This window comes from Neomonachus schauinslandi, chromosome 9 (assembly GCF_002201575.2).
Source record: "Neomonachus schauinslandi chromosome 9, ASM220157v2, whole genome shotgun sequence".
NCBI classification, from domain to species: Eukaryota; Metazoa; Chordata; class Mammalia; order Carnivora; family Phocidae; genus Neomonachus; species Neomonachus schauinslandi.
The window spans coordinates 75,677,282-75,690,311 of record NC_058411.1 but is presented as its reverse complement, the minus strand read 5'-3'; the positions used below and the strand labels follow the sequence as shown (position 1 = coordinate 75,690,311).

Sequence of the window (13,030 nt, the reverse complement as noted above, 5' to 3'; positions counted from 1 at the left end):
GCCTACTTGTGCTCTCTATCTATCTGTCAAATAAATAAAATCTTTAAAAAAAATTATGTGTATCTTTCAGGAAGTCACGACCCCTTTGGCTCTCATATGTAAAATGAATACGATGAACTAAATGATTTCTAAAATGCTTGCAGCTGTCAGTTTTTAATGTTGTAAAATTTCAGATTCTATATTTTAATCTCTTGCCTCTACTCCCCCGAGCCAAAGACCTTTACTAATATTTCCTGGAAAACAACATGAAATTCCTGAGTCACTGGTCCACATTTTGAGATTCCCCCTGCTTCATATCAAGCTTTAGCTCTCATTTGTGTTGGAAGAGCCCATCTCTCTCCCCACAGCTCCCAGCTATGTAGCAAGTAGAAGTCTAACACACTTGATATTAGAATAATCACCTCTCATTTCCCAGTACATCCTATGTCTATGGCCACAAAAATACAAGCCTTTCCTGCTTTTTAGTCTGTACAGCTTCCAATTTTCTGGACTATCAGCATAACTCCATGCAAGTGATGGTGACATGTCACAAAGGCCTATAAAATAAATACACAATGAACAAACCTATTGTCTAGACCGTGAAAGAAGACACTTGGGATCATTTATCTAGATACAGGACATTAAAGGAAAATCTATTCATAGCTAATACAGCCTGTATTAGCTATGAATGGATAAGTTTTTTAAAGTACAGTAAGCCAATAAAATATTCGAAGATATTTATAGCTCTCCCTTGCTGGTGAGGCAAGGATGTCTGACTCACTAGGAAGAGTAGCCAAGAGCTCTATCCTTTATAACCAAGGGAACCCAAATTAGAAACAAACCAGAGGGGCTCCTGGGTGGCTCAGTCGTTAAGCGTCTGCCTTCGGCTCAGGTCATGATCCCAGGGTCCTGGGATCAAGCCCCGCATCAGGCTCCCTGCTCGGCGGGAGGCCTGCTTCTCCCTCTCCCACTCCCCCTGCTTGTGTTCCCTCTCTCGCTGTCTCTCTCTCTGTCAAATAAATAAGTAAAATCTTAAAAAAAAAAAAAAAAAGAAAAGAAACAAACAAACCAGAAAGGCGGAGGATCTTTATTAAGTTGAAGGATGGGTTATTTCCCTATCTGAACCAAAATATTCTAAAGAGGGATGTTCCTGAGCTACTCTAAGGTTCTGAGTGGTGTGAGTAAGCCCCAAGAAATGCCGCATGTGGCGACAGCTTGCTCACTCCCAATACCCATGATGCCATGCTAGGTTGGTTCTCTTTTCTACCAAAGCCACAGTGCTCACTCTCAGCAGGGCAGCCCATGAGCCATACCCCCAGCCCCAGGCTGGGTCTGAGCTGCAGCCAGTGGAGGGAAGAGCTTTTCCAGATGCATATTGGAAGAGAAACCAAAAAAGCATAGTTCACTTTGTTTCAGAAAAAATAAGTGCTTTTCTTCATTGTATTTTCTCCTTCCATGGGTAATTAAGTCACTGCCAGTTTCCCAAATAGTACCATTTTAATGTACAACACCATTTTAATGTAAAACTCACAATAATTAACTTCATTTCCTCTCAAGATGCTGAGGCACACACCATGATAATAGGTTTTTACATTTCCTAATAAATAATTAGATGTTTCAGGTTCTCCTTCATAATATAAAATAGGAGATGAACAGGAAAGGAAGCCCAGCTCTGGGCTGAGCTTCTGAATCAAAGGTTCATCTAAACTTGGGGAGGTGAGGGGTGGGGAGGAGGGGATAGGGAGGTAAGGGTAAGTCCAGGGATGGCAGTGGGGTAGGGGTAGGAGAGTCTGAAATGAATACAAAATTAACTGCAGTGTCTTCTTCCATACCTTTCTATCTTTGTTAGATTTTTAAAAGGAGCCTCGGAATATTCAGAATCACTAACCAGAGTGAAACAGAGGTAAGGTTCCCCTGGTATCAGCCAGCCAGCCAGCCAGCCAGTCAGTCAGTCCAAAATGTGGCCTTCACTCAGTCCAGTCCTGGCCTCGGAGCTGGTGTTCCTTGAGCCACTAGATTCTTAGGAATGCATCTGACTTTTAGGAAAAATGAATCATGAGCTAAAAATTCATATCATGTTTTTTTTTAAAGATAACATGCCTAGGAATATATTTAGAAAAAATTCAGGCAATATTTTTTACTGAGTCAAAAAAGAAAATTTGAATAGTTTTGGAAGATATGTTCTTGAATAGAAATACTAAGCATTTTCAAGATCTCAATTCTCATTTCTACCTTCAGATTAATTCATAAAATAATGCAATTGCAGTAAAAATACTAAACAGATCCTTTTGAAACCAAGGTAAACTAAGGTTTTCTGGAAGAATAAGCAATCCAAAACATTTTTTTTTTAATTGCATAAAAACTTGAACAGATCCTGAGATGTGTTTTAATGCTGAAATAATTAAGACATCCATACAAAGTATCACAGAAGGCCCGAAACATTCCCAAGCTTAGCATAGACAGTAACTATGCTAGAAGCCTGCTGTAAAGTTAGCACCTTGAGGGGAAAAAAGTGGTCTTAGATTTCTACCTCAAGCTATGCACCAAAATCAATTTTTGATATAAAATGGAAGGAAAGAAGGAAAAGTTAGAAAAAAAAATCACTTAAGCAATTTGAAAATATAGGTGATCTGAGTAGTAGAGGACTTCTTAAGCCAAAAAAGAAAAGTTATACATTAAAATGAAAATAGATTTGACTATACAAATATTTAAAATGTTTTCACACTGGACAAGACAAGTAAAATTAAAAATAAATAATAAAGACAGAAACTTTTTTTCATTGTTTTAAAAGTACTGTTTTCAGGGCACCTGGGTGGCTCAGTTGGTTAAGCATCTGCTTTCAGCTCAGGTCTTGATCCCAGGGTCCTGGGACTGAGCCCCATGTGGGGCTCCCTGCTCAGTGGGGAGCCTGCTTCTCCCTCCCCCCCCCCCGCCCCGGCTTGTGCTCTCTCTCGCTTTCTCTCAAATAAATGAATAAAAATCTTAAAAAGTACTGTTTTCATACTGAATATATTTACATAAAAAATTAACTTTGGTAATTAATATACATTGAAAACATTAAGGCATATACCCTTTCATTTAGCAATTCTACCACAAGAAATTTATCCTAATGAAACATTTATGAACAAAGATATTTACAGAAGTGTTGTTTCCATTTTTACATTATTTTTAATACCTTGAAAAACTAAATCTCTATAAATATAATCATGGTTAAAATGTAGTCAAAAAATACAGTCACATTTTCAAGTGTGAAAAGCAGCCTATACAAGATGATCAAAAAGTTTTTAAGTGGGCGCCTGGGTGGCTCAGTCAGTTAAGCATCTGCCTTCAGCTCAGGTCGTAATCCCGGGGTCCTGGGATCTAGTCTCGCATCGAGCTCCCTGCTCAGCGGGGGGCCTGCTTCTCCCTCTCCCTCTGCCTGCCACTCTGTCTACTTGTGCTCTCTCTGTCAAATAAATAAATAAAATCTAAAAAAAAAAAATTAAAAACAAAGTTTTTAAGTGTTCAATTTACATAGGCCTTTCATAATTCAAAATGTTGGCAATGATTTCCCTGTGAAACAGAATTACAGAAAGTTTCTTTTGCTTTGTGGTATTTCTGGTTATTTCCAAAATTCATTATTTTATTTTGTAATATAGGGAAACATTTAATACTTAGATCAGTAAATAAACTGAGATCAGTAAATAAACTCTCTACATTAAGGTGACGAAGGTATTCACAGAGCAAGTCTCTGAAGGATGGCCATTATATTTTCTATGAATCGATTAAAGCAAAAGACATAATCCTCCCACAGGTTAAAGAACAGGATTTTTTCTTCATGACATTGTATTAGAACCCTGTGTGGTCAGGTGTGATGGAGATAAATGTGTGCCAATTCTCCATGCCGACTGAGAGATTGAGGAACCTCTCTAACCTGGAGTCTTCTGGGAGTGTAACTGTGCTGGGTATCCTGTATTTGCTGCTCCAGATCCACAGTTCCCCTTTTGGTGCCCTATTCTGGACCCTGTTGCCCTAAAGGAATGGCATAAAGTGGCTCCCAGTCCTCGGACTTGTCTTTGGATTTGGCCAATGGCAGTGATGGGGAAGACAAGACAAAGAAGAGAGTTGGGCTCTTTATTTCCCAGTTCCTTTCCTGACTTGACAGGAAGTCAAGGATTTGTGAATCCACAAATTCAAGGCTCTGTGGATCGGCTTCATCCCTCTCCTGAGGGCCACAACTCCTGTTGGGCAGCCCTCACCATACCACTCAGCCTCCCTCTGAAATTCTGGGTTTCCCCAGTGGCTTCTCCTACCCTTGCCCCTTCAAGTCTAGGGCTTTAAAACCTTCTGTTAGTAGCACCAGATGTTGCTCCATCTCTTAGTGCTTTCCCTAAGCCCTGCCCACAACTTTGTAAAGAGTTCTAATAAACTCTCAATCAAATCATCCAGTCTGAGTTGGTCACCTGATTCTTGAAAGCACCCTGGTTGATATATTAATATATGTAATTATCAAAAAAAATAAGGCTAAGTGCATTTATCCTTCAAAAACCAAAATGGAAACAAAAGTGACATAATATGGCTTAGATAAATTTTTTCATGCTTGAGATAAAAATAAGTTCAATCCTGTGTTAATGGTATGATTCAATGATTCTATGATACCAGGGTCCTTGTGCTTTCCAGTTTTGTTTTGTGTTGTTTTGCAAGTTACTAACCCTTATATCACCTCGCCATGTACAGAACAGCATATTAGAAGAGAAATAGCAGAGAGAGAACACTGGTTATCTATTTCTCACAACACGAATTGCTTTGGCCACATCAAATATAAAGGTAGACATTTTTCTTAGGTACCCCCTTGTATGTCTCACGACACACCTTTTCACTTTGCTCTGATTGAGTTTTACTTTGCCCCAAGCTTCAAAAGCTAATCAAGTTTACTGCATCCTGATGTTTCTGGTCTTGCAGCACAGTAAAGTAGCATGGACTCAATTGATTAACCATTTAAGTTGATTAACCATTTAAGGATATGAGGAGCTCACTGAAAGAGATTTCTCCTTAAAAAAACAAGATCATCCCACAAGGTTGTTTCAAGAGCCAACTCTTACACCCAAAGAAGGAAAGACAATTCTGAGAAGAATATGGGGTCTGTCCATCAGATTATCCCAATCCCATTTCCCAGGACTGGGGGGAGAGGTTTTCAGTCCAAATTATTGCGAGGCATCCCAAACACAAAACAGGATTGCATAGATAACAGTGTAAGAAAGCACAGCACAAGAGATGGGAGAAAGCAATGCACTCTCATTTGAGGAAAGAAGTTCAGGCTCAGTGAATTAATACTGAGGCCCCTCACTGAGTAAAAGAGATCAACTTCAGCACCAGTGACAAGTCCCCTGCACGATAGCTCTGATGGGGGCTGGTAATTCTCTTAGCTGGCACATCACCAAAGTTCCAAGAGCTCATATATTGACAGTGGAAGTGCCCTTGATGGTGATCACAGTGTGATCATTGGAAGCTCTCAGGGGCCAGAGGCTTTACCCGCCAAGGGTGGTAGTTACAGTGTCAGCAGCTACAGATGATGCTGATGGCTCTGGAAGTGGCAGAGAGAGCCTCCTTAGCAGTGGGCGCCAGCAACAGCAGTCAGCTACACTCATATGACTAAGAGAACTCCGGAAGTCATAGTTTAAAGGGACAGGTTCTCTGATATCAGCTTTCTTTTTATCCATGAACAAAAGGTGAGTTTATAGTATTAGGTGATCTCTTAAGCCCTCAGGAAAAAAAATCATTGAATGACAGACTGTGTTATAAAGGAAAATCCAAACAGTGGCAAGTCTGAAGTGGCTGAGGGCAGCACAAGGACAATGGCGAATGCATGATGACAAACACGATCTCGCTCCCAGCTCTGCCAAGGACTGGGCTTAAATGTTGATAGCACAGAATTCCAACAACACACTTGAAATAGGAACACTAGATTCTTGTATACCCCAGGAAAAATAAAGAGAATCAGGGCACCTGGGTGGCTCAGTCATTAAGCGTCTGCCTTTGGGTCGGGTCATGATCCCAGGGTCCTGGGATCGAGCCCCGCATCGGGCTCCCTGCTTGGCAGGAGGCCTGCTTCTCCCTCTCCCACTCCCCCTGCTTGTGTTCCCTCTCTCGCTGTGTCTCTCTCTCTGTCAAATAAATAAATAAAATCTTTAAAAAAAATAAAGAGCATTGAAGATATAAAGGCATAAGCCTTCAAACCCCTTGAAATACGTTGAATCTAATTTCGCTGTTTCTGTGCTCTCTGCAGAGTAGCAGATTTTGTATGTCTCCCTAAAGGCAGGGAAACCAATGGAAATACCACAAAATGCTTTAAATAATAAACCAACAGTTTTCTCAACAACAGTTGAAGAAAATCACAAGGAAAGTGTTAACTTCCTCAAAATTAGCAATAAATGACAAGGCAACCCTATGCTGATATGAAGGAATGGGGTAATAAAAAGTTTACTGCAGGTGCAGGGGTATCTTACTCTTATCTGATACCCACCAAAAGGACATCAGCAGAGTAAGGAGCTCCTAGAAGGCTCTCAGGAAGCTGAGCACCAGCCCGGGGAGCATGGTAAGGAGCACAGCCACAGTGGGAACTGGTTGGGGACTTGGATGTCTTCTTCAGACCACAGCCAGCCCTCTCGGTCACTGTGCTATCACAGCTCATCCCGCAGCACTATCATTATCTGTCCTGCCCTCCCCCATCTCATCCAAGACCTTAGAAAGCTCTGAGAATACAGATCATGACAAGCCAAGACTGGGAAAGCCACCGATGAGGTCAACTACGGTGTTCCTCTGAGCTTCTGGAATAAGGAATTTTTGCAGAGGTATAAATGCCCCCCAAATATTACTTGAAGTGGATTGAAAAACCATTTATGACATTGAATCGTAACTTCTCTAACTTCTCTACTTAGCAAATTACATCCTTACAAGGAAGACTGCCGCAATCTACTCGTAGGAACAGGACTTAGGTCACCAATATAAACTAGGAATAAGAAACTCATAGAATTTGGTTTTGCATTAAAGCAAACTTCAGTACTTTTAAGTGTTCAAACTGTGCCCGATCATGAGAAAGAATTTGGTAGATGGTTCAATGATTGTAACAACAAGCACTCCAATTTTGGAAAAATCGACTGTAGGTAAGAAGACTGGAACAGCTATATATTGTTTTTCACTAAGGCCAAGATACTTTTCATTCTAAAAGTCAAGCACTGCAGAAAACAAATGCTATGAAGTAATCGATGTCTTGGGATAGTCAGAAGTCTGCAATTGCATAAATCAAGGCTAAAAGCCATCAGGTTGTAGAACTGAAGATTCACTGCCAACTCAAAACGCATCTGTGTTCTCAATCACTGAAGTAACTTATGATACTGCAGAAAAACCATGTACTACTAACCCACCCCAAATTTGATCCATTTCTCTCTATCAGTGAATAGGAACGGAAAGCATTTTTCTCTAAATGGATAGACTGATCCTCATATACACACATACCCTAAGACAACCAGAAAAATATAAGTCTGCATAGGTAATCTTGAAATATCAGGAAGAAGACAAAGAGGTTTCACCAGAGATGCATAAACACATATATTCATTTAAGACACACCATCCTCTAATTCTTATTTTTTTATTTCGTGTGAACCTGTCAGGTAGAGTAAAAATATCTAAATGCCCATTCCATTTTAATATATTCAAGCAAAGCTCCTGGGAAGGTTTCCAGAGAGTTAGATTGCTTTAAAATTGGCCCATGCATTAAATAAAGCTTTGTCTCACAAAAGGGAACGAGTAACTGATACAGTCTCTGTACATTCACTCCACACAAGGTTCCTGTAGCTGGAAAGCATTCTCAAAGACAAACAACAAATCAGACTGCAGCTCTGGAGACTCATACGCCACCTCTTCAAGCAACCCTGCCGGCTCGCAACAGTATGAGGGCCCACCACCTGCTTCCTGAGGAATGTGTAATCTACCCGCTCTGTTAGTTCCCCAAAGGTTCTCCTACTTTCCACACTGGCCGCCCTTCATTCATTCCATGGCCTTCACCTTTCATCTCTAAGAAATGCATTAATGATAATTGTGCAAATGTTCCCTTGAACAGCACAACCAAAAAACAAAAAGCGTTCAGCCTTACATTTTGCAGAGAAACAAAAACTCAAATTCTGGGAGGACTGAACTGGCACCAAAAGCCATGGCAGCAAAGGCTTCGTTCCACGGGTACCTGGCTTCTTTTCACATTACCTGCTTCGGTGTACTTCAATCCCACTTTTTCTTCTGCGTCTTTTGTCTTTGGGGGTGGCCAGACAGCTTGGAGTCTGCCCGGAGTCCTATCGTCCTGCTCAGTGGGGCTGTGGTCGGGCTGCTGAAAAGCAGGTAAAGAAAAGAATACGTTACATGAAATGTGGCCAGAGCGAATTAACCCCGGAAAACATGCTACCTCTAACTCCAAAATTAATGTTAATGGCCAGTTGCACATTGCGCTCATTCACTATAATTGAAACGTCTCACTACAGAGTGACCCTTTTCCAGAAAGGTAAAGTGATCAGTAAGGGTGGAAAAAACAACAAAACAAAACAAAACAAAACAAAAAAACCCCCTCAAGGCCAAGTATGATACAACCATTAATAGATGATGTTTATCATATAACTATTTTTTTTGAAATCACAAACTTTGAGCTGAAGAAGCAGATATAAATGCACTGTAATCAGGTACATTTATAGGAATGATGATACGTGGGTCCCAAACAACTCCAGGGTACTTTATAATATAAAGACTAGTTTTGCATTTTCCATGAACACCAGCTGTAGGTCAAGATACGTTTCTCTAAGCACTCGACACTGTTGATTTCAATTCGTTTTTCTTTCCTTTAAATAAATGACATAGCCTTCATATTCAAGCCACTTTTATAGGGGTTGATTTTTACAACTAGGAGAATGCCGTATTGTGTTTAATTTTCAACTACATCCTAGGAATGTTTCCAAAAGATTTTTAAATTTTTAACATCTTAACTGATCAACTATATAAGAGGGAATGATAATTACAGGCTGAGTAGATACTAAAATTCTATTGTTCTGAACATTTAAGATCTACTGGAGAGGTGTTTGCTAGTCTTTATAAATTACCTGAATTAATTTTCCTAACAGTAACACTAATTCACTAATTAGATGGTTATCATGTGCTAACTTCACTTACTCTTCACAACTACCGTGTAAGGTAAGGGTTATTTTCTTCATCTTGTGGATGAGGGGATGGAGGCTCTGAGGTGATCAAGGTCACCCAGCCAGTAAATGGCAGAGTTAGAATTTAAACCAGGCCTCAATCTAAACCCAGCGATCAGGATGCCTTGTAATGAACACGGAACATTTTAATCACATCACAAACACCTATATCGCCAAACGGCAGACTTTCAAAGTTAAAATAGAATTTTTGCAGAGGTATAATTAAGAGGTGAGGAAATGTGGGTTCTATCTCCCTATTGCATTGCTTCTGCGTGCTGTTTAGTTTTTTATAAGAACATGTACTCTTGGGGCACCTGGGTGGCTCAGTCATTTAAGAGGCTGCCTTCAGCTCAGGTCATGATCCCAGAGTCCTGGGATTGAGCCCTACATCAGGCTCCCTGCTTCTCCCTCTCCACCGCTGTGTTCTCTCTCTCTCTCAAATAAATAAATAAAATCTTAAAAAAGAAAAGAACATCTACTATTAATGTTTAAACTCAGAGTGACAGTTTTCCCTTTCTGCCCTCACATCTTTGTGTATATCCCTCTTACGACACTCCAGAAAAATATAAGGAAGACAGAAATCGCTAGTTTAACTCCATACTCCTTGCGAGGACGATTTGATCATAATCCTCTTTCACCTAGAAGAGACTAACAATAGGTAACTGGGATTCACTTCGACAGGAAACCTGAAAAAGAAATACAGCAGCATTGCATCTTACGACAAAACCCCAAACCCAATTCTACGTACGCTTTTGGAATCAGAGGAGCCATCCCCTGGCCTTGACCTGGATCTTTCAAACACAGCTCTTAGGGACTCCTTCTCATGCTTCATCTTACGCTTGAGAGCTTCCAGCTCAGAGGTGTCAGCTGTGGTCCCCTTTTTGGGGGGGCGAACGAATATGGCTTTAAAGGCCTCGAGGGCTGTCTCTGGAGGCTTTGGTTTGACCTCTCCACCCCGGGTCTGGGCTCCACTGGGGCCGCTCTGGCTCTCCTGGGCAGCACTGCAGCCCATCTCCTCCTTCCTGGGCTGCTCGGGGTCTTCTGCCTTCACTTCCGCTTTGGGCATGTCAAGGATGAACAGCTGAGAGAGCTGCTCCAGGAGAGTGGGAGTGGCCTTCGGGTCAGTTGTCTTCTCCCCAGTCTTCACTGTCTGAGGCCCTGCCTGCGCTAAGGACTTCTGAACAGGCTGTGTCAATTTGAGCAAAGCCAGGTCGCCATCCTTTGGTTTAATTTCAGTGATGGTCTTCCCTCCCTCACCTGTAGCCCCCTTCTTGAGCACACGAAGCCCGCTAAAAAAGGCTGGAAGCTGCAATGACTTCTCTCCGGGGACTTCTTTTTTAGACGAGGCATTCTCGGTGACACCGACACTCAAGTTCTGGTCTGTTACTGTGGGGAGGACTGGGGAACTTTCTTCTGCAGCTTGTCCTTGGGTGGGGCTGTGCTCTGTCTGAAGGCTACCATCACCAAGTTGCGGTTTGCTACTTATCTCAGATGGAGTCCTCTGAGGACCTTCTGCACAGAGCTCTGCATCATCCCTTTCCCCAGTGGTGCTAGTTTCCCTACAGTCACGTGGCTTTTCTTTGGGATCCTGAGATGGCTCAGTTAAAACACTGGGGGACTGTGGGCGGCTGGTGTTGCTTCCCTCTTCTGGCTGCTGGCCACCATCATCAGAGTCGGAATCACTGGTGGTGTTCACAAGGGTCCCACGGACCAAAATGACATCGTCTCTGTCCACACTCTGAGTACTGAGTGGGAGCAGCTCTTGCCCAGGGAGAGAAATCCCTGAACCTGCTATTCCCTGATTTCCCTCTGACTCCGGCTCCACCCCTGCAGTCTTGCCATCATTTCCAAGGTCAGGTAGAACCCGTGCCTCTGCCGCCTGGCAATCCGAGCCCTGGCTGGGATCATCCCGCTGAGGTACTGGATCCACAACTAAACTGTGGAATGCCTTCAGTACCGCGTCTTTCTCATCAGGCTTCACAGAGTCCAACTTACTTGTAAACCCAAACAAAGTTTTCATAGAGAACTTGCTCAGGATCGACTGAGCCACTTCAAGTCTGGCTTCAGGTTTTTCTGGTTCCGAGACATCATCACTGCCATTCAGAGAGTCTCCAGCGTCCTCCATGTCTCGGCAATGCCCTCGGTGCAGGTTCTGACTTTTGTCACTTTTCTCTGCTCCCTCAGTTTATCCACACCATCGGCTCTGAACTTACAGGACAGGGAGCAACAGGACCCGGCAGCCTGACTCAGCCGCAGAGCAAGCACACTTGGTCTCTTTCAGGTCACTTACTGGGCCCTCCTTCCGGGTGTGGGCGAGGATGGTACGCCCGGGGGCCAGCTGTGAGAAGTCCGCGGAGCTTTATGCCCAGACGCCGCTGAGGCTGCACACCTTACTACACACGAACTGGGGAGGCTGCTCCTCTGGGACTTCCGTATTTATTCCCGTGGACAAAAGGGTTTTTGTCGGAGGGAAAGTCAGCCTGCCCCCAGTCATCCCGGCCCAGGACTTCGCTGTGAGCTCCGCCCCAGTGCCTCCCGGTAGCTTTCAACTTCCTCATTGGTGAGCAAGGGAGGCTCCAGAGCGTGCTGAGCCGGCAAGCAGATCCTGACAAGCCCTTGACCCCCACCCCCCACCCCCCTTCGCCCAGCAGCCCAAGAAATTCAAAAGTGAATCAGCAGAAATTGACTGAAACGCTTTTGAGGAGCTCCCTTTTGCCATCTAAATTTTGGTCGGCAGCCTGGACGCCATCCAAGCCAAAAAAACCTAGCAGCACACACAGCTCAACAGTCACTTACAAAACCCAAAGCAAAGAAAAGCAAGTAAAGAAATAGATGATTTCAAAATGCCCAGAACTCTCAAAAGCAGTAATTTACTGCTCTTGAAGCTTCTTTTTTTTTTTTTTTAATGCTTTCTTCCGCTTCCCTGCAGGTCTCATCTGGAATGCAGATTTTAGCTGCCGGGCCAGGGGGTGAGGGGAAACCAACAGGACTGGTTTCAGATTACTGCTGTTTTAGCTCTGCCCTGGTGTCTCACTGTTCTACAAACAGGTACTGAGGCTAGCACGCCCACCACGCCCAGTGTCCACCAGCCTTAGGCCGGCAGAGTAAACAGCCCCTGCCCGGCAGGAATGATTACCCTCCACACGCTCTGTGCCAACCTCAGGCTTCTGCTCAGCAGCTCTAACTTCCTGGTTTCCTTAGGAATCCTGGTGGCTGAAGGGCACCCCTCTCTGCTTCAGCGATCCAACCAACTAAGTGAAACCTGGCTTGCTACAAGGTAACACACAACCTGCCTTGTTAGGCAAAGCGATTCAGCAAAGGTCCCCAAGGAGCCACATTCCCCTAAAGAGCAAGACATCTGAAAGGTCTCTGTCAGTCAGGTTTCTATCACAGACCCAATTTGCCTAAAACAAGAACAGGACGGACGAAATCACCACCAAACATTAGCTCAAGGTAGTTTCCAACACTCTGATTATATGCTGGGAACCTGGCAACCAAGGATGTGGAAAAATTATAGCTCTGTTTCCTAGCTGCATAGCTAGCTGCCTCTTGGGACAGCTTCCTGTCCTACCTGAAGGTCTCAGTGTTTTTCAAATCCTGTCCAGTCAGCAGGCATTTAGCAAGCACCCGCGATGGACAAGTTACTGCGCTGGATCAGGACAGTCAAACTGGCTTAAAAGTAATCACCGGCTCTCTGAGCAAAGCTGCAAGAAGATGGAGCCCAAGTGTTAAACACAAACAGCAATTTTTTCTGCAAAAGAGAAGCTGTAGCCACAAGCAAAACAACAATCTTAGTTGGTCTGCATCAGGGAACGGCTGTGAATATCACACTGATG

At 43.2% G+C, this 13,030-nt stretch overlaps 1 protein-coding gene across 2 annotated transcripts in view; it reads right to left on the bottom strand.

Annotated features, from left to right (window-relative positions):
• FMN1 (formin 1) overlaps window positions 1-13,030 on the bottom strand; it is a 385,670-nt gene that overhangs the window by 270,807 nt on the left and 101,833 nt on the right. The window contains exons 1-2 of one of the 2 annotated variants that reach the window (XM_021695358.1): window positions 9,943-11,319; window positions 8,218-8,335 (exon numbers count right to left, since the gene is read on the bottom strand). In XM_021695358.1, coding sequence (XP_021551033.1) covers window positions 8,218-8,335; window positions 9,943-11,319 — 1,495 coding nt within the window. Of the gene's footprint in view, window positions 1-8,217; window positions 8,336-9,942; window positions 11,320-13,030 lie in introns of those variants that run through there. The other variant, XM_021695357.2, reaches the window with a different exon arrangement.